The sequence below is a fragment of the Jaculus jaculus genome, chromosome 11 (assembly GCF_020740685.1).
Source record: "Jaculus jaculus isolate mJacJac1 chromosome 11, mJacJac1.mat.Y.cur, whole genome shotgun sequence".
Taxonomy (NCBI): domain Eukaryota; kingdom Metazoa; phylum Chordata; class Mammalia; order Rodentia; family Dipodidae; genus Jaculus; species Jaculus jaculus.
Window position 1 is genome coordinate 77,882,397 of NC_059112.1, and position 27,784 is coordinate 77,910,180.

Sequence of the window (27,784 nt, forward strand, 5' to 3'; positions counted from 1 at the left end):
ACATTAAAACCTTGTTAGTAGTTACTGTGAACACTGAAGAGCAAGAAACAAGGCACAAATAATTTTTTTTGAGTACTTTGAATACTATAAAGTCTAACCTTGTACACAGTTTAGCCCATGCTAAATGATCTTTCATCATTATTTGAGTATATTTCTTTAAGAAATTCCTCTTGATGATGTGAAAAATTCAACACAATGTCAATGTTTCCATTATTAATTCTACAAGTTAAGTTCATTGTCTCTGAATATTTCAATTCTGTATAGAACATTAGTTAGAAATATTTTGCAGAATTCAAAATGAATGCTTAAGAAGTAATGGATATTCCAATTCATCCTTGTTCAATAGAAACTGTATACTCCAGGTCTTGTCCACTGAGACATTGAATATACCAGCAAAAGAAAATTAAATTTTAATTTTCTCAGAGCTACTCTTCAATTATGAAATAGTTTTAACTCACTTGCTCATATTAATGTGTATTACTAAACTAGGCACAGATAATGACCATGTCTCCATTTCTCCGGAAGGGTTTTGAACTCTTCCTTTGCATGGTTAATGCAGAAAGGGAGGCTAAATAGCTCGATGAGGAAAATTGGGGTTTTCTTTTTAACAAGCTAACTGAAAATACCGCCTATTGCAGTAATCAATGTCAAACTACCCTCCTCATCATGCAGAAGTAGAATTCAATGAAGGCAATGCAGCTTGTGTGACCAGTTTTAACAAAGGTAAAAATGTTTTCAGTAGCTAGATTTTCAGTTGGCTCAGGTCAGTTTTAATGATTTGCATAGTTTGTTTGTTTTCATGTAGAGGTAGTGTTTGACCTATTTCTGTCCTGCTTATTCCATTGTCCTGCTTGTTCCATTCAAATGCTAGTCTTAGAACTGTGGAGTATTTTGGGGATTATGTAGTCAGAAAGACCTCACTTGGTTCATATCCCCATTCTTCCATCTGTACCCTAACTAAGGCAGCTTATTTGTATTTCTAAACTTTAGCTCATTTTCCTGAAGCTTAAAAATAATATTTTTACTTTGTAGGGTTGACTGAGATTTGAAATGAGGTACTGTATATGGGGCTAGAGAAATGGCTCAGTGGGGGAAAGCACCTACTGTACAAGCATGGCAGCTAAAGATGGTCTAGGTTAAAGCCCCAGTACCCACATAACAAAACAAAGCTAAGCATGGCCATGCATGCATATAACCCCGCTCTTAAGAGGGGTGGAGCAAGGGAAACCACTGGGGCTTTCTGGGCAGCTGATCTGACCAAAATATGGCAGCTCCAGGTTTGTGAGAGACTCCATCTGCAGAACACACCATGGAGGAGCAATAGAGGATGACACACATATGGGTCACCACATACATGTGCATGCACTCACCATACATGCATGCATCACAACTTGCCACACAGGGTATACATGCCAAAAGATACTCTATTTGGATGATATTCATAGTGCATAAAACTCATGTGTGTGTGTGTGTGTGTGTGTGTGTGTGTGTGTGTGTGTGTGTTACTTACATATGTTGGAGATGATAGGGATTACCTGTGCTGCAGTCTGTGTTAAGAGGAAAGAGATGATAATTGAACAGCAGCTAATTGAACAGTAGCTATTTTAAATGGCTTGGTAAGGATCAAAAGGACAAAGGATGGAGATTATTTATTGCTCAAATTTTACTTTGAACAACAACAACAACAAATAAACTTTCAAATAACTAGACTCCAGTTTATGTCAACCAATGTGGTGTTTCCTATGCCAGATGCTATAATCATCAAACTAAATAAGGCAATGTATTTGACTAATTTATGGTAAAAATAAATGTATTAATACAGCCCTTAATATTATGATACTTACCACTTAGAATAAAAATATGCACATTGGAGCTGGAAAGATGGCTCAAGGGTTAAAGGTACTTGCTTACAAATCCTGGAGACCTGAGTCTGAGTCCTCAATACCCACATAAAGCCAGATACACAAAGATGCGCTTGTGTCTGGAGTTGGTTTGCCATGGCAGTAAGCTCTGCTGTATCCATTTTTTTTTCTCTCTGTCTCACAAATAAGTAAATAAATGAAATATTTTTTATTTTAATTTTTATTTATTAATTTGAGAGAAACAGACAGACAGAGAAAGAAGCAGATAGAGAGAGAATGGGTGCACCAGGGTCTCTAGCACTGCAAAGGAACTCCAGATGCATGCGCTACCTTGTGCATCTGCCTTATGTGGGTCCTGAAGAATATGAGCCTCAAACTGGGGTCCTTATGCTTCACAGGCAAGCACTTAATTGCTAACCCATCTCACTAGCCCAATAACATATTTTTAAAATAAAATACATGTGCATAATGACTTCTGTATTAATGTGAAATGTTCTATGTAATTATAGTTTGTGAGGTCTTAATAATGTCAACCTTTCACTTCATGCCTCTTGCATACCAGTGCCATCTTAAGACTTTTACATGTTTTCTTTAATCCTTCCAATAATACTATGAAGTACATACCATCATTGTTATTTTCCACATGCCATACTGAAGCTCAGAAATAAACTTGTCCTTGTTCAAGTGGATAAATTATTTTTCATCATCTGACCAGTTAGCCACAAAAGTATGAAATCATTTGTTATTTAAAGAGGTATAAATAACACTCGACTGATACCACCCCTCACTTTCCTATTTGGGATGGATCACTGCATTTCCAGTACCTCCTGGGTGCACATTACTACTCTCCATTTATTAGCTATGTAACTTCGTTGAATTTATTTATCCGTCCCTTAATTTCTTCTACTGTTACCCAGGGATATATCCATTATCTGTGATAATATTTTAATTAATCTGTTTTTATTCTCTTGGAACACTTCCTGATACACAGTAAGCTCCTTACAAGTGTCCCCAAATAACTAATAGCAATCAGTAAAAACACATACAAGTACCTTAAGCTTTTAAATACATTCTCTGAGGCATTGTGCATCTTCCTAAGTATTCCCTTTTGAGGAGTAGAAGTAGAGCAGCTCCTTTCGCAATCAATGTACAATGTACGTGCACATCGGGTAGAAACAGGATAGTAGTGAGAGTCAAAGTAAAACAGTACTTGGGACTCATACATCTGATATGCATTTACTTGTCTGTTGGTCTTATTTGGAAACATTAGCCTATGAAAGTTATTGTCCCCCAGCCATTCCTTTTCATATCTGAAGGTTGTTTAAACAGTCATTTCCTTCCTGTTTGGAAGACATCAGAAAGAGAACTAATGTAATGTATAATGAGCACTGAGTCTTCTCTCATTGAAAGTCATAGCCCATGGCTAAAATGCATACACAAGATCTTGAGGAATCACAAGGCAACATCTTAGAAGTTGGAAACATTTGCTTTTGGCTCATTGTTCATGCTTCTGTTTTAAGAAGCAAACCCTTTTCTAAATATGTTTTGAAATGCATTTGTTAATGCAAGAATGTGTGGTCCACATATTTCACTAGGTAGGGCAGTGAGATCTTTCATTTGTGATGGAGGAGATTACATGTTACATAATAGGGCTTAACGAAGATATCATTTTTTTATAAAGTTGATTCCCTTTATGGCTATTCTATTTCATGCTTTACTTCTTCCTATGAAATTGATATAAGTTTGTGTATAATAGTTCATAATCCAGTAAAGCAAAAAATAAAATGCCATTGTCATTCTAACAAAGCTCTACTAAAACTAGTAAAGCTTACAGTATTACAAAACTATGAACTTCTTTGACATGATGGTGTTGATGGAGTTGGAATGCTGACTACATTAGTTTTACTGCAAAATCAGCCTCTTGTTTATCCTGGTCCATGGCTGGGGATGGGTAAGCAGCATCCATTGACCAAGATACTTGGAAGAAATAAAATGCCCTGGGTAGATTCATGATTAGTCATTATCTGCTTGAAAAAAATAATACATATTACTTACGAAGGTCAAAAGATTTTGAAAGCTACTCATTACACCTTTATCATAGCACTTAATGCTTCCTGGCCTCAAAACTTATTTAATCTACCATGTTTTGTAATTGTATGTCTATAGCAAATATTTTTCAATTAATGAATTAATTCCTATCTTGCTAGGTCATTCACATTGATTTGCCTCTTTTCACAGGCACAATCAAATGCTTCTTTCAATCAAAAGCTAGTTTAGCATAATTTACCCACTATAAAATATACTTTTGTAATCATTATATTCATCATTTTCTTTGTCCCAACAGGAAGAGATTATATAGTAAACTAAATGCCCCTATATGTTCTCCAGGTTTACAGTGGAACAGGAAATTGATTTAAAAGATATTTTGAAGGCTCTTGGGGTAACTGAAATTTTCATCAAGGATGCAAATTTGACTGCTCTGTCAGGTAAGAATTAAATACTAATTTTTTAAAAATGTTAATAATAACAACTGTTAAAAATACTGACACTGGGCTCAGTGTTTAAAGACACTTGAAAAGCCTGACAGCCTGGATATGATTCCCCAGTAGTACAGAAAGTGGCAAGTACATCTGGTGTTCGTTTGCAATGGCAAGAGATCTGGGTACACTTATTTTCTCTCCCTCTCTCTTGCTCTCTCTCTCTCTTTCTCTCTCTCTCACGTTCTTTTTTTTTAATTCTGTCTTTCTGTTTGCAAGTAAAAATAATGATCTTATATCCTCATTTATTATGGAATTCTGACATAGAGTTTTATCATATGACAAATAAATCAAATAAATATCCAGTGTATTTATTTGCATAAGCCAAGTCATAATTTAATAGTGATAACTTTAAGTTCATATTCTATAATATATGTCCTGTCTTTAATAGTGGATTATATTTTTCAGAAAACTTGGCTTATTATACATCTTTGAATTCCTCATCCCTGGAATAATACCTTGCGGAGTAGATGATCATTAAGTGAGTTGATTGAATAGCTAAATATATCCACTGTAATAAATCATACTGGAAAGAAGATAAATGAATACTTCCTGCTTTTGTAACTGGAACAAAGATTCATTTAAAAAGAATAAAGAATGCCCAGTGAGAGATTGTAAGCCTTTTCCTAAGTCTTCAATAAGATACAGTATTTTTTAAATTTTTATTTCTTTGAGGGGGGGGGGGCAGAGAATGTGAGAGAGAATGGGTGCGCCAGGTCCTCAAACCACTGTAAACGAACTCCAGATGCATGCGCCCCCTTGTGCATCTGGCTAACATGGGTCCTTGGGAATCGAGCCTCAAACCAGGGTCCTTAGGCTTCACAGGCAAGTGCTTAACCACTAAGCCATCTGTCCAGCCCAAGATACAGTAGTTTGAATAAGTATTTTCAAAGTGTGCTGAGTACACAGAGCTTCTGAGTAATTTGCTTTACCCCAAGGGGAAAAAATCTAGTTGAAGTATTGGAGTAGAAATCATAAATGCTAGTCACACTAAAGTATTTATGATGTATAAAATAATTTGGGATATCTTTTTAAGTGGTTAAGTCCCCAAGGAATTTGCCAGTGATTAAGGGATACAGTAAGCGTAAGCTTAGTAAATTTAAATAATGATGATTTTTTTTATCATTTCAATAAGACAGAAAAAATGGAATCCCATTTTTCTGATAAGACAAAGACAATTATATAAGGTCAGAAAGATGGTTTAGATGGTAAGAGCTCCTGCAAAGTGAACATGTGGGCCTAGTTTGATCCCTAGTCCCCATGTATAAAGCCATGCATGGCCAAACATGCCTGTGGCATCAGCACTAAGGTGGGTGGTCAGCTAATCTAAACAGAAATAGAGGGATTTCCACGTTTAATTAGAGATGCTATCTCAGGAGAAGAATATAATAGCACAACAGATGAGTATACCCAGAATTATCTTCTAGCTTTCTCACCTATGTGCATGGGTGTGAACATCTGCATACACACAAAAAAAAGCTAAACTTGTAAGGCCACTTTATGTGCAATTAAATTGAAACCAATTCTTCAAGTGTTACAGAAGAGAATTTAGTTTTCCTTAACTGATCCATTGCCCTGTAGGGAAACTTCTAAACGTGGATGGCTTCTGAACCTAGGTTGAATTCAGGGAAATAGATGCCCCCGCATCTGACTTTTGCTTGTGTGTGTGCATGCATGTACATATTCTTGTGAGCATGTTCACAAGGAAACAGTGACAGTAAGAAAGGGAGAGAAAGAAATAACAGAGACTAAATTTTCAAGAAAATTTAAAGGAATCTGAGAAGGAAAAAAATGCCTTGCCCTTCCAGATTTAGGGCAGTACAGACTGTTTTCTAAACAGTACTCAGCCCCTACCAAAGAGGTGATACTGATGTATTTGTCCCCATTACGTCTACCCCTCATTTAGAAAGCTTGCAGCCCTAAGCAGGAACAGAGCATTTCTTCCTGTCTACTGTATGAATGTTCCTGTCCACACAAGAGAAATGAGTTTTCTCTGAGTAAAGATTTTTTAGGGCTCATATCCAAGTTCCTAGAGCACTAAGATCCTCATTGGGCTTGTCAGGAAATAAGACTGGTGAAGATTCACACTATATGGTATCTTTGTACTTGAGTCAGAAATATATTCATAGTTAAAGCATAGTACAAAATTTTAATGCTGTCTTCCTTGGGTATTGAGAGCATCTATCTTACAGTTCTGGCTGAATTCCAACTGGATAATTACATTCTACTTTCTTAACATGGCTCTCACTTTAGTTTGATTAGTGATCCCTCATTGTCTCATTCTAACATCAAGGCAATTATTTTATACAAATACAATACCTGCTGCCTCTCAGTCCTAAGGGTAACACTGCAGTGGCAAATCAATTATGGTGGCCACTGTACCTTATCATTTCTGACACATTTAGAAGGTTTATAAGGTAATAATTAATTGCCTTTCTTAGATGCAGAGACAGTGGATCATAAAGGTACACTATAAATGCAGTTGGTTTTGGAATTTGGAAATAATACTAGAGTTTTCCAGGGAACTTTTATACTGCATATGCAAAGTATCTATTCATTCAATCAAACCTATGACGTAGAGTTGGGACCCAGCATTGTTCACAGAAGATGAAAAGGATGAAGGTAGGAAGGGAAAAGCTTAACATGGGGTCTGTCATATATTATGGTTCTTGGAATATTTATTTCCTTAAAATATCAGTGTTGTAGTTCCTGACTTGTTACTGGGACAAAACAGATAATCCAAAACAGATTATTGGCAGACAGGATTTATTTCAACTTTTAGTCTAGTCTGGAGAGAAGTTTCACCATGGCACGGCAGAGCAAAAGTTGGGCATCACATTTTCCAGTAGCAGCTGGCAGGGATCAGCAAGAAATTGAGCTGGCTAGCTAACATCCGTGCTGGACTAATAAACATCACCTTCTACCCCCAGCAGTATAGCTCCTCCAGCAAGGCTCCACCAGTCCCACAAAATGTCACCAGTTGGGAATTGGATATGAGTCCTAATTGCAAACACATTTATTTCTATGAAATATTTCACAAGCAAAATACCACTAACAATTAACAATCCAACATTTGCCATTCATTTTTTATTTTACAAAAATGTGTACTATTTATTGGCAAGCGGAAAGGGAGCAAGAAAGAGAGAAGAGAGAAAATGAGCCTGTCAGGGCCTTTTCCTATTGCAAATGGACTCCAGTTGCATGTGCCACTTTGTGTTTCTGGATTTATGTGTGTACTGGAGAATAAAACCTGAACAAGCAAGTGTCTCTAAGCCCTGAGCCATCTCTGCAGCCGCAGCATTTGCCATTCTTAAACATAATCCAGTTCAGGTCTTCAGAATCATTTGTTAGTAGGTCTCAAACAGATCTCTCAAGATTTTCAATGAGAACTATTTGATTCCAGAATTATCAGTTTTGCCTGTGTGTTGGTAACTGTAGTATTTCTGTCATCTGAACTGATCCTCATTCCCTTTATCTTTCTTTTCTTATCTGTCTCATCAATTTATGAATCATTCTTTCAAATCCATTGTTACAACTTGCCTCTCTGCTTCCTTTAAATTTGACAGAATTTCTCATCATTTCTTTGGATACCATATGTTCTGCCTTACATGGTTCATATCCTTTATACATTACCAATTTTCACCTCTCCAAATAACTAGAAAATCTTCATAACTAAAGTACCTATTATAATTCTCAGTCACCCTCACAAGTACTGTGGAAAATTATTTGCATGCATTTGCTTAGTACTTTCAACTTGAATAAGGCTCTCTTGGTCTTTATGATATATAGCATTAATGGCATTCCAAGTTGTATCATTATTTTCAGTAAAAATCTGCTGGTAAAGCAGATAGTATGATTGAAGTACTGTCAGGAAATAAGTAAATGATTACTTGTCCTAAAGAACATGAAGGATTTATTGGGAGAAAGAAATAATAGTTGTATTCAGTAGAAGAAGACTGTTAGAGATGTTTTTGTTTGTTTGCTTTTGTTTTTATTTATTTATTTGACAGCAACAGATAAAGAAAGAGGAAGATAGAGAGAATGGGTGCAGCAGGGCCTCCAGCCGCTGCAAACAAACTCCAGCCATGTGCGTCCCCTTGTGCATCTGGTTAACGTGGGTCCTGGGGAAACGAGCCTTGAACCGGGGTCCTTAGGCTTCACAGGCAAGCGTGTAATGGCTAAGCCATCTCTCCAGCCCTGTTAGAGATATTTTATCAGAACAGTGGTTCTCAAAGGGGATCACAGGTAAGCTTTGGTTCTCATCAAAGACATTCTTGGTTGACACAATCGAAATGGTACTGATCTCCAGCAGTTAGAGGCCAGTGATACCTCTAAGCATCTATAACGCATAGCACAGATTTCCTACAATAAGAAGCTATCCATGCACAAATGTTAGTCATGAATCAGAAGGTGAGAAATTATGGATTACAAACAGTGTTATGATAACTAAAAAGATTAAAACAGTCAAAAAGCAAATGAAAGTGTGGGGCTAAAAAATATAAAAGTGAATGTATGTGTCTATAAAGTCCTTAAAATGCATAGACTAATCCAGAGCAATTTTATAATGTGATAGCAGCTTTTGCTGTTGGAATATTGGATAGCAATTCCTAAATGACAATTTCCTCTAGCACTATGCAGCATTTGGATTTTTCTTTGTAGACATATCACTTTTTCATTTACAGTTTTACTTAAGGGTTGTAGATACAGTTTAACAGTCAAAGTATCTGCCCGTGAAGCCTAGAGATCCAGGTTTGATTACCCAGAACCCACATAAGCCAGATGCACAAGGTGGTGCCTATGTCTGAAGTTCGTTTGCAGTGCAAGAGGCCCTGGCTCCTGTATTCTCTCTTCTCTTTCTCTCTTTCTGTCTCTCTCTCTAATTAATAACTAAAAATAAAATATTTGAAAAAATATATATCACCATCAAAAAAGTTTTCCTTAAAATTAGGAAATTCAAAATTGCATCAATGGTATAGTTCATAGTAAATTTAAAAGTACCCAGAGAACAATTCAGAACACTGAATTGTATTCTGTGATACCTCTCCGTTCTTAAATTATGTAGAGGGGAAAATAAACCACCTTGTTTCGTCTTTTCCTACTTCTAGAAATGCAAGTGTCATGAAAGCATTTGCTGAGACCTCTTGGGTCCATTCTTTGATTTTGTACCCTCTTGTACCCACTGCCCTTTCAGACTCTTATTACTGTGTCCTGGGCTATTTCTATAGTCACCTAAATGGGTTCCAATCTCTCTCCAATCTAATCTGTTTTCTCTACCACTTTGGAGATTAATCACCTTAAAGCTCATATTCTCTCAGATCATTACTGTGCCTGCTGAGCTGCCCTTGCTCTACTGTATACTGGCCCCTGCTGGGCAGAGCTGTATCCCCTCCAGCCTTCACCCTGGCTGGCTTCTTGCACACAGCTTGTGTATGGCCACTGGAAACCCTTGCTCTCAATCTCCCAAGTTCCCAGCTTCCCTGAGCCTGAATTGAGTCTCTGCTTTAGATGTCCCTAATTATATCCAACACTGCAGTTGTACCAACCAGAAGTAATCACTTGTTAAATGCCTGATATTTGGGGCCTTTCTTTGAGGAAGGTTATGTACCTTATTTCATATTATTGTCTGTGTATCTAATAGCCTGGTAGAACCTAACCCCCTTTCCCAATGATGGATTCTTTAGACTGACCTTGAAATCACTACAGCCTAGGCTGACCTTGAACTCACAGTAGTCCTCCTACTTCTGCTTCCCAGTGTTGAGATTAAAGACGTGAACTTTGAGATTGGTTCTTATCCATATTTCCTCAGTGCTCACCCCGGCGGCCTTCTTGCTTAGTCCTCATTGAATTGAGAAGTGACTAAAATAGAATGTTCAGTATTTATTGTGTTGATTTCATCATCTCAATTTGATATCCACCGCTTCAGATACTAAATCCCATTAACATAAAACACAGTAAAGACTCATACAATAAACATGGAATACAGACTGCTGAGGCTTTATTTAAACTGTTCCTCTAGCTGCAGCAAGGAGCCTGTCGTAGGAGAGGGCTATTTTTGTAATGGAAATGAAATGACTGTCAGCATTTGGATTAATAGGTAATCCTCTTGGAAGGTGTAAGGGGGAAAGAAAAGGAGAGTACTTAATCCTTTAGCATAAAGTACAAGCTTTAATAAAGAAGCCAATAAAATAAAGGAATTAAAAAGATACAGCAAAAGCCTTATTCAGGTCAGACTCAAGTGGTGTAGATTTATGCAGGACCAGCACCTCCATCCCACTCTGGTTTGCTCTTGCTGCTTGCCCCTGTAAGCCAGAAGTGCTTTTCACTTTCAATGCCATAATTCCAGGTCTGCTCCATTTTTTTTTTCTTTTTCTTTTGGCCTGGACTATAGCAAAAGCCAACTTGATCTTCCTGCCTCTAAGTTATTTGCTCATCCAAGTCACTCTTCCTAAATCCCAGTAGTTGTGTCTCCTGCTTCCTGGACCAAGCCCCGGCCCTCTAATCTTGTGGCCAAAACTCTTAAAATGATGTGCTTTCCCCTGCCCCTCCCTCACTTCCTTACAACTCATGCTCCATCTGGACCTTTAAGGCATCCTTGTTATTTCCCTCACTTTGTAAATACAGTCCTACATATGAAACGTCCTTGCCCTTTTCTCTTTCAATCTTCTGCTTATTTTGTCCAGAACCAGCCCAGCTGTCACCCTGAGAAGCTTCACCGACTCCCTCTTTTTTCTTAGCTGATTTCCTTTTGTTTTTTTGGGACCCGACACTGCTGCCCACCTGCCTCTACCCTTGTGTTTCCCCTTTTCCTTGGACTGCTTGTTTACACACTTTGGCCCTAAGCTCAGTGCTGTTTAAAAGCAGATTCAATGTGCTACAGGTCGTTCCTTCTCTCACAGAATGGCGTGTTGCTGGAGGGGCAGGGTGGATGCTGAATGGGTGAAGGTAGCAAGAAAAGTACCTTCCACCCTCCCTGTTCCCACATTTCAACCACACAGGCCAGGTTTGGGTCCCTGGGCATCCTCGGCTTGTGTCTATCTCTGCACTGCCTTTTCCCTTCACCTTTAGGTTCCCTTAGAGCCCTTTGGCCTCAGCTCACTTTTACCCTCTGATCCTCCCCTCCCTACCACACTGCCAAGTGGCTCCTATCACCTGACCCTGTCACCTACAAGCACATCACTTTATCTTGTCTTCTTATCCTGAAACTGTGACCACGTGTGGATTGGCTTTTGCTATCCTTTTATTTGGCTCTTTTTGCTAATATTAGAGAGGGGCCATTTAGTTTCCATAACATGTCGAGTGCATCAACAGTGGCTCATACATAGTAGGGGAACTGTACATGCATGAACACACAAATAAGTGAGTATTTGCTGGTTCAGAAACAAAGTCTATCTAGAAGAGCATGAAAACAAGCTCTGCTCCTTCTTTGAAGAAGCTCAAAGTCTGGAAAAATTCCCCCCCTGAGTTTCATGGGTGGGTTAAAGCTAAAAATACTACAGCGACTAAAGCACAGAGACACTTTGGGTATCTCGGCTTCTGTTATGACGCTCTCTTCATCTTGTTATTTTAAGCATGCCCTTGATGACGCAGCAGCCTAGTTAAATTGGCTGTGTTCAGAAGCAGTGCAACAAAGGAAGTATTGGCCTCCACTTGCCTACTGGTCATTCTGCCAGCAGTCTGTGTCTCTCAGATGTTCAGTGCCTTTCTTCCCAGCACAATAATTCATATGGAGAGGGTACTCAATAAATATTTGCTCAGTGACTAAATGGATGTCTTTTTCTTTGCCCTGCTTTCTTTGGTAGACTTTGGTTTTCTGCCCGGCTCCTCTCTGGGGGACCTGTGCTTCGCTGGCCTTGCTCCCATCTTATCCATTGTACAGAGCAAGGCTCCATGCTGCCCGCAGCATAGGAGGACCAGTCATTGGAAAGTAGTGCCAGCAGTAGTCAGAGGATGAGGCTGCTTGGGGCCAGTATACATTTTTAGTCTGTTGGATTTATTGATCTGTTTATTGAGAACTAACTTTTTTCTCCAAGAAATAACATGAATTCCCAGGGTACACTTCTGAATGTCCATTGCATTCTAATTCAGTTCATTAAATGTTTGAATAGGCAGTTGGTGCCTGGAAGTGTGCAAAGCGTTGTAAATAAGATGGCGAGATCAGGAAAGATGCTAGCCTAGATGACTGTATGCCCCAGCAGGACAGGGGGTCTTGACTGGCACATAACTACAGGGGATGATTTCAGAAGAAAATAGAAGAGGTTGTGATCTTGCCTGTATTCCTGTATGCCTTGATCTACTTATTCAAATTTGGTAGATGCAGACACATGCTTATATAAAATACATTTAGATAGATTTAATCTTAATGTGATTATTCAAAGTTTGTCTCAAAGAAGCTTTACTTTTCCTTAATTCATTAGTAAGTGATACAGACTCTTATTTGTCTCATTTCTTCCTGGACGTGCATCTAACCTAGTAGTTTTTTTTTGTTTTGTTTTGTTTTTTTCACCAAAGGTTAAGTGTCCTGAGGTCTTTTTACATCTGCAGGCATGTGTTAACTTTTGGGTAGCAGTTAGTCATATTATGGAAATATGAACATTTGATTCAACCTTTCACTGCTTTGGAAATATATAGAGTCACTGTGGTTTCCTGAATTCTATTTCTTTTGGCTGTTTAAATGTTTTTACTCTGTGTGACTTCTGTAATCTTTTCCTCTCTTGCTGTTCTCAGTTTTCTAGGGACATTTATTTGTGTTTGTGTCATATATTTTATTTATTACAAGAATGAAGCTTGTAGCCATATTGTGAGTAAAACTGTGTTTCTGGCATCAGTAGGTTGACACAGAAAGACTGTACACCCACAGTCTCGCAGTAAGAAGTGGCTACCTCCTTTGATTCAGTGATTACTGGATTCTGATTATTATAGTAGGCTTGGATAAAACTAGAAAACAGCACAGAACCAGGACATACCCTGCACTTATTAGCTCATATTTTAGGTCTCAGTATATGCTGAAATCAGTGAGCACTGAGATGAACAGTATGGACATTACCTTTGGAAGTTGATGGGAGGAAAGTTAGATTAATGAAATAGGATAGACTGCAGGCTTCAATAGAAGTAGTTTCTGTGTTCTGGGGAAAAGCTGGTCACATCTACTTTACAGATTCAAAAGTCAGATCAAGAAAAAATATTTCCTCAAGCTAAACCTGGCACCTAAGAAATAGTGGAAGTGTCTCCTTGTACAGACAGGCTAAGGGAGGACTTTGGGTACCCTATGCAGAAGGGACACTTTGCGAGTTAATTTAATTAAAATGATTTGTAGCACAGTGTAGGATGAAGCTGCCTCATGGAGGTCTTGGGGGTGTGCAGGTGTGAAATACTCTGAAGGTGAAGTGGCAGGCATAGGAAGCAACAGAGGGGATGAAGGGCTTTAAGTAGAGTAGTGACATAAATTGGCTGATAGATCAATAGAATTTATCCTGGGGGAAGCATTAGTGTGAATTGGAGCCAGTTAACAGTGTACTTCTCTGCTGCCTTGTCATGTCACACTGTGCAACCATTGGAACTCATTAAACATGTATGTGTAGCTGGTGCTGGGCTTAATTTTTTATCTTATTTTTGTTGCTGAATAGAAACATAAAACTGACACTGAATAGATGGTTCAGAAAGTAAGCGTGCCTGCTGCAAGCATGAGGGCATGAGAGGGCTGAGTTTGAGAGCCCAGCACAGGTCTAAATTGCTAGTCATGGGCTAGACATGCCTCGAGTCCCATTCCTGTGGGGAGTAAAGACCAGGGCTGGATAAACAGTAGCACCAAGTTCAGAGAAAGATTCTATATCAAGGAAATTTGTGGATGAGTAATACAGGAAGATACCAAATATCCTCTGCTGGTCTCTGCATGCTCACACATGAGGTGTGCATATATGCACACACAGTCTATACCACACATACTACACATACACACACACACACACACACACACACACATGCACACATACCTATAAGCTATCAAATTGCATACCATTGTTGCACTATGTCATATTTCACCAAACATATACATTGGGTAATGTTTAGATCAGGTTAAAATTACCTATCCACTTGACTACTTATTTCTTTATGACAAAGACTTTAACAATCAATTGTACTGGGTGGCTGAGCAGATGGCTCAGCTGGTAAGAGCACTTGCTGCACAATCAGGTTTCAGAGAGAGAGAGAGAGACTCTATCTCAAGGAAACAGTAGGGAGCATTTTACAGGACAACACCCAAGGTTCTCTTCTGACCTCTGCTTAAATGGGCATGGGGCCCCCGTGCATCTGCACACATGTATATACACTGCACGTGCTCAGTTACATGTATATACTACATACATGGTGTTCTAGCTCTTTTAAATGTGCCGTGAATTATACCATCTGTGTTGTAGCAAACAATAACTTACTCCTGTTTAACTGTAACATACTGCCCACTGACAAGATTTCACTGTCTATAGCCCTTATAATCTCTGGTCTGTGGTATCCACTATTCTACTTGTCAATTCTATGAAGTCAACATTGCAGATTCAGCATATGAACCAGATCTCACGGTGCTCGTCTTTCAGTGCCTGGCTTGTGTCACTTAACATAATGTTCTGAGAGTCATTCATGTTTCCACTAATACCAGGATTTCGTTCTTTCTACAGACAAACAGAATTCCATTGTGGATATATATCACATTTTATTTATCCATTCCTTAGTTGATGAACAATTGCACTATTTCTATTTCTTAGCTATTGAGAATTGTGACACAGTGAATATGGGACTGCAGATGTCTCTCTCCACTATATTGATTTCATTCCATTAAGTATGTGTCCATAGTGGATTGCTGGACCATAGAGCGGTTCTAGTTTTAATATTTTAAGTAGCCTCCATGCTGTTTCCATAATAGCTATATTAAATGGTATCCCCACCAAAAGTGTGCAGAGGTCCTTGCTTGCTTAGTGCACTGAGGCTAGATCACTTTACATTCACATTTACATTTACATTTGCCCCATGACCAGTATTGTTAAGAATTTTTTCATGCATGTTAGTCCTACATCTTCTGTGAAATGTCTCTTTAGGTTTATTATCAATTTTAGTCCATTTGCTAGTATTTGTATTTATTTTTGCTATTAAGATGTTTGGGGGCTTAAGGGGTAGCTTTGTAGTTAAGGCACTTACCTGTGAAGACTAAGGACCCAGGTTTGATTCCTCAGTACCTGCATAAGCCAGTTGCACAATGTGGCACATACATCTGGAGGTTTTTTGCAGTGGCTGCAGACCTTGTCATGACCATTCTTTCTCTTTCTTTTCTTCTCTCTGTCATAAATAAATGAAATATTTTTAAAATGTGTTTTTGGTTTATTAAATATTCTGAATATCAACCCCTTCTCAGATTTATGGCTTGCAAAAGTTTTCTGCCACACCATTGGTTATCTCTGTGATATATCTATTGTTTTCTGTCAGGCAACAGGCTGTTTAAATTTAATGTCATCCTATTCGTTTATTTGTACATTTGGTTGCCATACTTTTGGAGTCATGTGTAAATGTCCTATTTCACAGGCTAGGGAGATCATTAACTTGGTAAGTTGCTTGCCTCACAAGAATGAAGACCTAAGTGTGATATCCATACATGCATAAAAATACCAGGAATGATAACATGCTCCTGTAATTTCAGGGCTGGAATGATATTGATGTGAGGAATTTTGGGGCTTGCTGGCTAGCTTAGTTGGTGAGCTCCAGGGAAATAAGAGATCCTGTCTCAAAAAGAGGTGGATGGCATATCTAAGGAAAGGTACTCAAAGTTATTCTCTGGCCTCTACATGTGCACCACACACATATAAACATATGTGCACACATAAACATACACAGTAAGATCTAACTTCATTATTCTGCATGTTATCCAATTTTATTAGCACTATTCATTGAAATTATTATGTTTTATGCAATGCATATTGTACCTCGTCTGTCAAAACTCAGCTGGCTGTAGATATGTGGGTTTACGTCTGGATTTGTTCCATTGCTCTATATTATCTGGTGGGATATTTTGCATGTGTATGAGTGTGGTGTGCATCTGCATTTGTGTGTGTGTTCCCATGTTTATGGGCACAAGTGTGCATGTGTGTGTGTGTGTGTGTGTGTGTGTGTGTGTGTGTGTGTGTTTTCCCATGTTTGTGGGCATAAGTGTGTGCATGTGTGTGTGTGTGCATGCATGCATGTGTGGAAGCCAGAGGTTGAAGGATGTCCTTCTTAATTGCAGCAAACTTTATTGACTGGAGTTTTCTTGCTTGAAGCCATATTTTGCTGATTCAGTTAGTCTAGCTAGTCAGCCTGTCTTGGGATCTCCTGTTTCTGCCTACCAAATACTGGGCTTTGAGACTGGCTGGTACACCTGCCCAATCTTTTAGGAGGGTGCTGCTATTCAGACTTAGCTTCTCATACTCAGAGAGCAGATGCCTGAGCCATCTCCCCAGCCTGGTGTGTCTGTCTTCATGTCAGTATCAAGGTGTTTCATTACCACAACTTTGGAGCATATGTTGCGGTAAAGTCATGTAATAGTTACTATTACTTTCTTTTGTTTGAAATGGATTTTTGGTTCCTAAAGGATTTTTGTGCTTTCACGGAAATTTTAGGATTTTTTTTTCTTTTTTCTCTTTGAGGAATGTCATTGGTGTTGTGACAGAGACTACAATGACTATGTCACTTTGGGTAGCATGCTCATTTTAGCAGCATGGATTATTCCAGTCCATGCATACAAGACATCTCTTCTTTTTTGTGTTCTCTTTCATTTCTTTCTTAAGTATTTTATAACTTTCAATGTAGTCGTCTTTCACCTCTTGGGTTAAGTGTATTACTGTGTCTATTTTTAGGTTTTTTCTTCTTCTTTTTTTTTCTTTTTTTGGGGGGGTAGTTAATTTAAATCAAGTAATGCTCTCTTGATTTCTAATTCAAGTAATTCGCCATTAGTATATAACAACCCTGTGGACTTTTATACATTGATTTTTTTTTTTATTTTTTGTTTATTTATTTATTTGAGAGTGACAGACACAGAGAGAAAGACAGATAGAGGGAGAGAGAGAGAATGGGTGTGCCAGAGCTTCCAGCCTCTGCAAACGAACTCCAGACACATGCGCCCCCTTGTGCATCTGGCTAACGTGGGACCTGGGGAACCGAGCCTCGAACCGGGGTCCTTAGGCTTCACAGGCAAGCACTTAACCACTAAGCCATCTCTCCAGCCCTTATACATTGATTTTTATATCCTAAAACTTTTCTGAATTCATTTATTATTTTGAATTGTTTCTCATGGAGTTTAGGGGATTTTCTCTAAGTAAGGTTATGCCATTAAAATTATTCTGCCTGGGCTGGAGAGATGGCCTAGCGGTTAAGCGCTTGCCTGTGAAGCCTAAGGACCCTGGTTCAAGGCTTGATTTCCCAGGACCCACGTTAGCCAGATGCACAAGGGGCGCATGTGCCTGGAGTTCATTTGCAGTGGCTGGAGGCCCTGGCGTGCCCATTCTCTCTCTCTCTGTCACTGTCAAATAAATAAATGAAAATGAATAAAAATATTTGTATTTATACATTTGTTAAGAGAGAGAAAAAAAAAAACACTAACACACTGGGACCTTAAAAAAAAATTATTCTGCCTTTTCAACTGTCTGTCCTATATCTTTCTCTTGCCTGAATCATCTGGTCTAACTTCAGCATTGTGTTCATTAATAAGTATTTAGTAATAAGTTCTAGATCTTAGAGAGAAAGCTTTCAATCTTTCCCCATTTAGTGTAATTTTCACTCTTGACTTATTATAAATGGCTGTAATCATGCTGTGATATGTTCCTTCTGTGCTTAATCTGTCCAGTGTTTTTATCAGGATAAAGTGTTGAATATTATTGCCTCTTGCACATTGATTGACATGATCATATGATTTGTGGCCTTCATCCTATGATGTGCAGTACAATAAAATCACATTTATAGATTTTTTATGATACACTATGCTTGTATCCTTGGGATGAATCCTACTTGGTTATGGTGAATAATTATTTTATGTCCTTTTGGACTAGTTACTATCATTTTCACTAGGATTGCATTTGTGTGAATCAAAAATAATGGCCAGTAGTTTTCTTTCTGTCTCTTTTCTTTGTTGTTTCCTTATCTGGTTTTGATATCGGAGTAAAGTTAACCTCATAGGATATATTTGGAAGAACTCCCTTCTATAGTTTTGGAATTAGTTATTTGTCAAATTTTTTTAGCTTTTTAATTTAATTTAATTCTTCAGAATTCAATGGTCATCTGATCCTACACTTTTCTTTCCAAGGAGACTTTTTGTTATTGATTTAATACATTTATTGCTACTAGTTTTCTCAAGTTTCCTACTACTTCATGATTCAACCTGGGCAAAGGAATTTCCCCATCTCTTTTGAATTATCAAATGTGTCGGTATATAATTGTACATGCCAGTTGTGACGTGTCCATATATTTCTGATTTTTAAAGAACCTTTAGCTTCATGTTAGTATGTGTATTTGCTCTTTTCTAGGTATACTCTCTACTGCTATACTTTAACCCCATATAATTTTCTTTCCTTATAGTGCTCTTACTCAATTTTGATAGCAAGGCAAGACTTCCTACAGATAAGTTAAATAAATTTTATTTTCTTTCTGGTGTATAGAATATTTTTATAACCATAATCCAATCTTTTCTTTGGAGAAGACAAAAAACTGCCTAAGCAATCTAGACCTGGTATGTTTCATTTTTAGGATGGGGCGAGGTTATATTTTAATATTGTTCAGATATTATGTTTTTCATAGGTTTAATTTTATAACATTCATCCCTAGAAAATAGTATAATTCATGGAAAGTCTATTTGTTTTAAAAACATATCTGCAAAAAGAAACATAGAGAATCTTTTAGGAGAGATGGAAGTTTCTGTGTATCATTTGTTGAGGTGGATTTTTATATATGTGCATCTGGAGCTGGAGAGATGGCTTAGTTGTTAAGGGACTTACCTGCAAAGTCTGATAACCCATGTTCGACTCTTTAGATCCCACATAAGCAAGATGCACAAGTTGACGCATGTGCAAGGTTGAACATGCACACAGGTGGCACACACATCTACAGCTTGGTTACAGTGAGTCTGGTGAGCCAATTCTGTCTTTCTCTCCCCTCCCCATAAAAGAAGGTCAGTCTGTTGGGCTTGCCTCAAAAAGGGATATGTACATATGGAATAGAGAAATGGCTTAGCAGTTAAAGCACTTGCCTGCTGAACCTAAGGACCCAGGGTCTATTTCCTAGTACTACCATAAGCCAGATGCACAAGGAGGCAGTGCATCTGGAATTCCTTTGCAGTGACAAGAGGCCCTGGTATACCCATTTCCTCTGCCCCTGTCTGTCTCTCTTTCTCTCTCATACTTTCAAATAAATAAAATATGTTTAAAAAAAACCTGTACATCAACCAAATTATCAAATTGTGTTTTATAAAGTTCACAGTAAAGAAATTATACCTTGCAAGGTTAACATTTATCTCCAGAAAATTAGTATTAGTAGTTTTGCATTTTCCTAAAAATTGTACTTCATACTTTTAGGTATTTTATTTTGGCAATTTCTTTTATTCTTCACGAATCTTGCTAACATATCTGTTATTAGTTTAAAGTAACTCAATCTATGAGAATTACCCTTGCTAACTGTTCTTTCTACCAAATGCTCCCCTGCCACCACAGTAAAACATGAGAGTAAAGGAGACTAGATGAGGTTAAAACTCTTGGGCAGAGGCCAGATGTAAAGTAGGTGATTTTCTTTTCTAATTCAACTTAACTGGTGTATCCAGTAAATCAGAACCAAGAATGCTTAGAGGCAGTTTCCTCTCTGAAAACTGACACAGCTGAAACATCATTCTGTGCCTGGAAGAACTCTCTTGAGTGCTTAAGGTGGGCGTAGCTGGAAATGTGGGCATCTTATTACCCTTGGAGAAGTAAGCATGCCATCACTTTTGTATTCAAAGCCATAATTGGTTCTTGATACCTGACCTTCCTATAACTAACAAGCTGATAAAAATGGGCAGCAGAATCTGAAAATAGTATAGTATCAGTACAACTGCTAAATTGTTAATATGTTTCACTGGCTTTGAATTCATGTGTAGTTCATGAACCAATATATATATTTACCAAGTAAATATATTTGATTACCTAACACAATTTATGTTTTTTTATCTCTTGCAAAATAAAAAAAGAAAACTTATTCTTAGATTTGATGGAGTTCATTATAATTAATTGCTAAATGTAAACCTTGGTTGCATTTTATATTTTCTCTAGTCATATGGATAAGAAAATATAAAATAGTAAATCGATTACTTAATAATGTAGTAATTATGTCTTAGTACTCCATATAATCTGAGGAAGTGATATTCCTATTAGAAGTATATTCAAGGCTGGGAAGATTGCTCAGTGGTAACAGGCAATTACCTACAAGCCTGCCTCCCTGAGCTCAATTCCCCATCACCCACAGAAAGATGGATGCAAAATAGTACAAATGTCTGTAATATTAACATGCCTGTGGCAGTGGGAGGCAGAGCCAGGAGGTTCTGGAAGTTTACAAGCAGCAGCAGCAGCAGCATTCGAGACACTGTCTCAAAAGGTGAAAGGGAAAAAGAAAAATACAAAGTTGACTTCTGACCTTCACACATGCACCATGGAAAGCACCCAACCATGCACGCACACATCATGCATATAAACACATACATATACATGTGTGCATGCACAATTAATTAAAAGAAAAATTAAAAGGGAAATATATTCAGAAATATAATTATTAGTTGTCCTGGTTCTTATTCAAAATAATCGGGTGCCAGGTTGAACTCGATCAATTATACCTTTTTAGTAAGTGGTCTAATGGTAAAGCAATTGCGGGTTTCACTGAATGGTGCTGGGCATGGCCAATGCACTTACTTATCTTCAATTTGAAGTAGATATTCTAGAAGGCAAAAAGAGAGGGGGAAGATTGGGTATACTTGAAAAGTTCTTATCTTTCTCCATGTACTTCTTTTTTTAAATATATTTGGTACTTTTTTATGATTTTGTTTTAATCTTGGGTTATAGTTGGTAAGTCAGTATTGAAAGCCATTTTTGTAATAAAAGCTTACATGACAAATTCCTCAAATTGAATGGATTAAAATGGAAGCTTATATTTTCACTAGTTCTAGAGGCAAAAGGTCTAGATAAAGCTGTCAACAGGACTGGTGTCTTCTGAGGTTGTCTTCCTTAGCTGATGAGGATGTCTGACTTCTGTCTTCACAGGGTCGATAAGTCACAGCTGTCTAGAAAAACTAAACCAATATGGTGTGTGTGTGTGTGTGTGTGTGTGTGTGTGTGTGTGTGTGTGTATGTGTGTGTGTGTGTAAACAGAGTGAGAGGTTTCAAGTTGGGTCACATGATTGTGGAGGCTCAAAGAATAGAGATCCACGAAAGAGGTGCAGATAAATCTCAGACAGTTTGCTATCAGAATTCCTCCATACAGGAGAGAGAGATCAAATGGTAAAGTGCACACTGACCAAACATGAAGACCTGAATATGGTCCTCAGTACCCAAGAAAAAAAGCCAGGCAGAGTGACACACACTTGTGATCCCATTTCTTGCGAAGCAGACACAGGAAGATCCTTGGGGTCCTCTGGCCAGCCAGTCTAGCCTGACCTGTGAGCTTCAAATCAATGAGAGCGTTTAGTCTGATGTTTTGTTTACCCTCTACTTCCTGACTGTGGGTGCACTATGACCCTCCAGCCTCCCACTCCTGCCATCATGGTTTTACAGACTTTATTCCCTGGAACTCTGTAAACTGAAATATATCTTTCTTCCCTTAAGCTACTTCCTGTCACCTATTTGGTCATGATAATAAATGTAACTAGTACCAGGGGAAATACTCCTCTAATCTTGGTGTGAGTGCTGTTCTTGTGAATCCTTAGACAAACCAATTAACTGGAATGTAACGTAACTTTGTAACTTTTGTTTTTCACATTTCCATACCTAGATACAATTTTTTTCTTTGCCAGCTACATTATCAAATAATTATGGGTAATATTATAAAAAAATAAATTATTCTAGCTCTTTCTATTAGTTTAGCTTTTTCATCTTGTACTTTTCTTTCAAGTTAGAAAGCAATGCATAGGATATTTTTTATCTTGAATTATGAGCTAATTTGAAATCAGTTCTAAAAACAGTATTTCTACCTTTCGTGGCAATATAAAAAATAAACAATAGAAAATTACCAATAAAAATGTAGGGGAAAATAAACAAAAGGATATAAAATGAAGGCAAATTATAAACCACATCTTGCATAGTTTGCTCATATCACAAGTATAATCTCCTGACATTATCCCTTGTCTCTTCTATCATGATCTTGGTTTCTTAATCTCTCCAGCCAATCTCACCAAAGGGTCAGATGTGTCCCTGTTTCTGATACTAAGGAAATGCTTCTTTTCTTCCCCCTTTTTGCAGATAACCGAGAGTTGTTCCTGTCCAAAGCAATCCACAAGTCCTTCATAGAGGTGAATGAAGAGGGCTCAGAAGCTGCTGCTGCCTCAGGTATATAACTAAGTAATTTTATAAGCCTTTCTTGCCTCTTCTGGATTTCTATTTTTAAAACCATCTGGGTGGAAATGAAGATCATTTATAGAACCATGCCAAAGCAGTGACTCTGTTCTAAGCAAGAAGTCAAGCAAACACTGAAGCAGCCAGAATATTCTAAATAGAATGTGAAATAGTGTGATTTCCATCCACAGTTTCTCCTAACAAGAGGAGGATTCAGGGGCAGCTCTTGGAGAGTGTTGCTGCCTGTTTAAATAGTTTAATATTCACTTAGTATGATTTAAATATTTTTCCTCCATAATTGCTGTTTAAAGTTGTTTCTTAATTTCATGTATTAACGTTTAAATATTTTAAAGCACACATAAATAAGACATAACTGTCAATCATTTTAACAAAAGAATAGTAATGAAATAATACTTTTAAAATCAATAACTTTTAAAAATGGAGACAGATATTTCCAGGATTCAGGAGAAGATGGTGTGGTCCTTCTGGACATCATGTCTCCTCTTTTCTTGCTTTGCATTTGTTTCAACATTACACTCAACAGATATCAAGTTTCAGTAGAATGTTTCCTCAATCTAATAAAATGTTAACTTAATTGGTGTATTATCTCTATCTTCTTCACTGATAAGAGTAGTTTCAAGAGGGCTTAAAAGGGAGATACAGTAGTTTTGAGTATCAGAAAAGCCTACAGATTTGAATCTTGATTTTTTTTTTCCTGACAAATGCCCATACTGTAGCAGGTACTTGAGGGCCTCGGGGAAATTCAACATCCTGCTGCATCAGCCATAGTTTCCCCTTTCGCTGGCATGCTTTCCCTCTCCTCACACCATCCCAGCTCAAGACAACTGCTGTGTGAAAACACCCGCTGCTCACAACAGTCAAGTCGTGACAAAAACATAGCAAAAGACTGTCTTTATTTGTTTTTGTTTTCATGATATTTGCTTCTTCCCTTTATTTTACCTGCAAAGATGATTTGATAAAAGTACAAATATTTGCCTTCACGTCAGAAGAAAACTTTTATAACAGGCAGAATAAGTGGCCCTATTATATCTAATGAGGTGAAAGGAGGAAATTGTGTATCATTCATGTTTGTTTTGTTTAAAAAAATCAAATAAAAAGCTTTTACAAGTTTTCTCTCTGTAAGTCCTGCAAGCCTTTTATTCTGCAAGTTGTTGCCTTGCACTAAATGAATCGACATAGATACATGTGAGGAATGACTCATTAGTCTCTGCATATCCACAGACATGTAATTACTTTCTCTCTGCACTATAGGCATGATTGCAATTAGTAGGATGGCTGTGCTGTATCCTCAGGTCATTGTCGATCATCCATTTTTCTTTCTTATCAGGAAAAGGAGAACCGGTGAGTCTGTTTTGTGAACAGAACATAATTTAGTAAACCACAAAGTAATTTTTGTTTTTTTTTTTTAATTGAGGTCTCTTTTCTCACAGTATTTATTAGATTGTCTTTAGTGCTCAAATGATTTTTTAAAAGAAAATAAGGGCTGTGGAGATGGCTCAGCAGTTCAAGGCACTTGCTTACAAAGCCTGACAACCTGGGTTTGATTCCTCAGTACCCACACGAAGCCAGATGAACAAAGTGGTACATTTATCAGGACTTAGTGACAGTGGCAGGAGGCCCTGGTGCACTCAAACTCCCTGCATCTCTCTCTCTCTGTCTCTCTCTCTGTCTCTTTCACTCTTTTGTTCTCAAAAATAAATAATTATTAATATTTATCTATTTTCTAATATTGCTAATTGTAGGCAAGCAGGAAAATTACGTATCCCATTCTTTTGTTCACTCTCTTCTGTTTGCTTTCACACTTACAGGCACAATCTTATTCATGGGACGCGTCATGCATCCTGAAACAATGAACAGCAATGGCCATGATTTCGAAGAACTTTAAATGGCTTGGTTTACATAACAAGAAAGCAGTAATAAAGCACATTATGTTTGAAATTAGTATGTATTTAAGATTTGTGTTTTATAGTATAGCTTAAGATAATATTTAAAATAGTTCCAGATAGAAATAATGTATGTTTAATCAGTCTGTCAAGCAGTGTTATCAGTATTAAGATAATGGTCTTATGCCATGTGTTTGTTGTGATGATGTTTAAAATAAAAGTTCATAGTGAATATGTGAACAGCTGTTTTTCATTTTAGAAGTAGCAATAGTTTGCACATCCCTTTAAGTGAGATTTGGAAACAGTGATGTTCCTTCAGAAAGTGTAGCAGAATGATCCCACCAGGAACATTTATGTTTCTGGACCTCTCCATAATCATGCAGATTCAAAACAGCAAGGTAAGTGAGCACTACGCACTTGAAAACCAGCAATAACATGCAAGGCAAAGGCAGGTACACCGCACAAATTCAAATTGTTATTGATTTGAAATCAGTGCAGAGGAGAGTGCAGGAAGGAAATTCAAACCAACTGTTTCCACAACCCCAAGACAAAACCTTTTTAGAAAAAAATAAAATAAAAGATAGGCAACCTCCCCAAATGTTACCAGCTTGCATATTTACTATACTTTTATACATTCTTAGTCATTATTATAAACTATACTTCTAGCTTTTAAGTAGTTTGCCCTAGAACAGTACACCCCGTGAGTCCTCTAGATATCCGATATTTCTTGATACCTTTGTTTCTTACCTGCCTCAAGATGCCACTTCAAGTGGTTGACCTGCCCCATGTGGGTTTGCTTATGTACATTTTCTGATGTTCACATAAAGGTAAAGTCACCTAATAGTGCATTTCTCAGAATACAACCAGATAGCAAGTAGCACATGAAAATACTTCTTATTTAGACAGCATTAATTTATAGAAAACTGTTAGTTGATGCAGGATGTGACATTAGTGCTTCTCAAATTTCATTATGTAATACAATCACCTGGACTTTTTTAATTCTTAGGAAAGGCCTAGGACGGTGTGTATTTACTAAGCTCTTAAGTGACACTTTTGCTATTTCGTCATGGATTTTCCTGTTTGTCAATTGGGTAACAAAATTCTACTTCAGATAGAGTTAGTATGTTTGATATTTTTATAAATAAACACGGGAAAACTATAATTTTCATAGAGCTTAAAGAGAATAATACTGGGATGGAATGATAGTACATTAATAATATAATAACCTTGTCCAAAATTGTTTAACTCTAAAGTTTCTATTTCATACTATAAACAAATATAAAATTGTTCTACATATTAAAATGTTTGAAATGTATTCTTTAAAAATATGCAGACATTTATAGGCCATGCCCATGAAAGAATGTATGAATACCCAAGACCCCAGTACTTAACTCTGAGTCCTTTATAGCTTATATTTTCAGAACACTTATTTATTCGTAAATCCTTAGGTTGTTGTAGACTAATGCTCATGTTTCCGTTTATAATTTACATTGACTCAGTACTGATATTCTGAGTTTGTAGTGTTGTTTGTGGCTGTCTCTCTTGTCTTTGAGCACTGTGTATATTGCTAAGCATGCATGTTCACCAGCTGGTTGTAACACCTGTAAGGAAGAATAAACATCATTATTCAGTCATGTGGATTTTATAAGGCCCAATTTTTATCCTTAAGATGTTTCAATTTAAGTTAGTTGTTATTTAAATAAAAATGGATGCTCACATACTGATGGAATGCTTATAAATAATACATACGACACCAAGTTTTTCTTTTGGCATGACTTTGCTTATAATTTATTCAATTTTTTGCTTTCTCTTGAAAAAGTAATAGTCCCATTTTATTTACTTTACAATGGATACTATATGTATACATTTTATATGCATCATTTTCAAAGATTTTTGCTCTTTGAACTTACTGTTGAGATAAATCAACCATAATTGTACCATTTTCATATTAGTTGAAATTTTATTTTACTTTTTTATGTATGTAATGGGTAGACTGAATGATTATAAAGAATATAATCCTATAAATTTCAACATCACCACCATGACCAAACAACTGTTTGAATCAATCTAATTGTTCACTTGAGTGTCAAAACATTGAATATGATAACAATAAAATAAAGATAAAATATGGTAAAGAAGTTCATCATTCTTATTAAATATATATATATATTATAGGAAACAATTCATTATTTTGATATAGACTCAGTTACGTGAATCCATGAGAGTCATCTTTCTTATCTGAAAAAAAAGCTATATATGATAGCATTTCACTTATTAGCCAAAGGCAATGTGGCTGCATCCTTGTGACATCTAGGTCTTTGTTGCCATCTTGAGAAAAGATGAATACAATGCCTAAATACAAATTGATGAGTGAAAACTGTTAACTTTGTCATGAGCTTGGAACCTAAATACTTCATGGTCTATGGCAGAGAGAATCTTTTTAATGATGACAGTGTACAAGATTCTGCAACTAAATGACTTCATTTGAAGACTGTTCCCCAGTGTATGGACCAAATGCAATACCTCTCAGCAACACACCAAGGTTTTTGTTGCCTTCCTGGAAAGCCAGACAGTCTGCTCATTTCTGGGGCACTTAAAAAACTTACCACACTAAACTCAAAACAGATCTCCTGTTTGACTAAGGCACATCATCCAAAAAGAACACCAGGCTCAGATGAGCTTGGGTTCAAACCAGCTCTAATGCAGTTCTTTTTCTCTGGAAAATAGTGGAATCATTAAGGGTGTGTAGTATCAAGATAAGGATACAAGGACTGGAGAGATGGCTTAGCAGTTTAGGTGCTAGCCTGCAAAGCCAAAGAATGCAAGTTTGAATCTCTGGGTCCCAGGAAAGTCAGACACAAAAGTGATGTAAACATGCAACGTCGCACATGCACACAAGGGGGCACACA

The 27,784-nt window shown here is 37.3% G+C and overlaps 1 protein-coding gene across 1 annotated transcript in view; it reads left to right on the top strand.

Moving 5' to 3' along the window:
- Serpini1 (serpin family I member 1) overlaps positions 1-27,010 on the top strand; it is a 108,822-nt gene extending 81,812 nt beyond the window's left edge. The window contains exons 6-9 of the mRNA XM_004652368.2: positions 4,251-4,348; positions 22,879-22,965; positions 24,244-24,333; positions 24,801-27,010. Coding sequence (XP_004652425.1) covers positions 4,251-4,348; positions 22,879-22,965; positions 24,244-24,333; positions 24,801-24,877 — 352 coding nt within the window. The 3' untranslated portion in view covers positions 24,878-27,010. The remainder of the gene's footprint in view (positions 1-4,250; positions 4,349-22,878; positions 22,966-24,243; positions 24,334-24,800) is intronic.
- Positions 27,011-27,784: the final 774 nt, after the last annotated feature.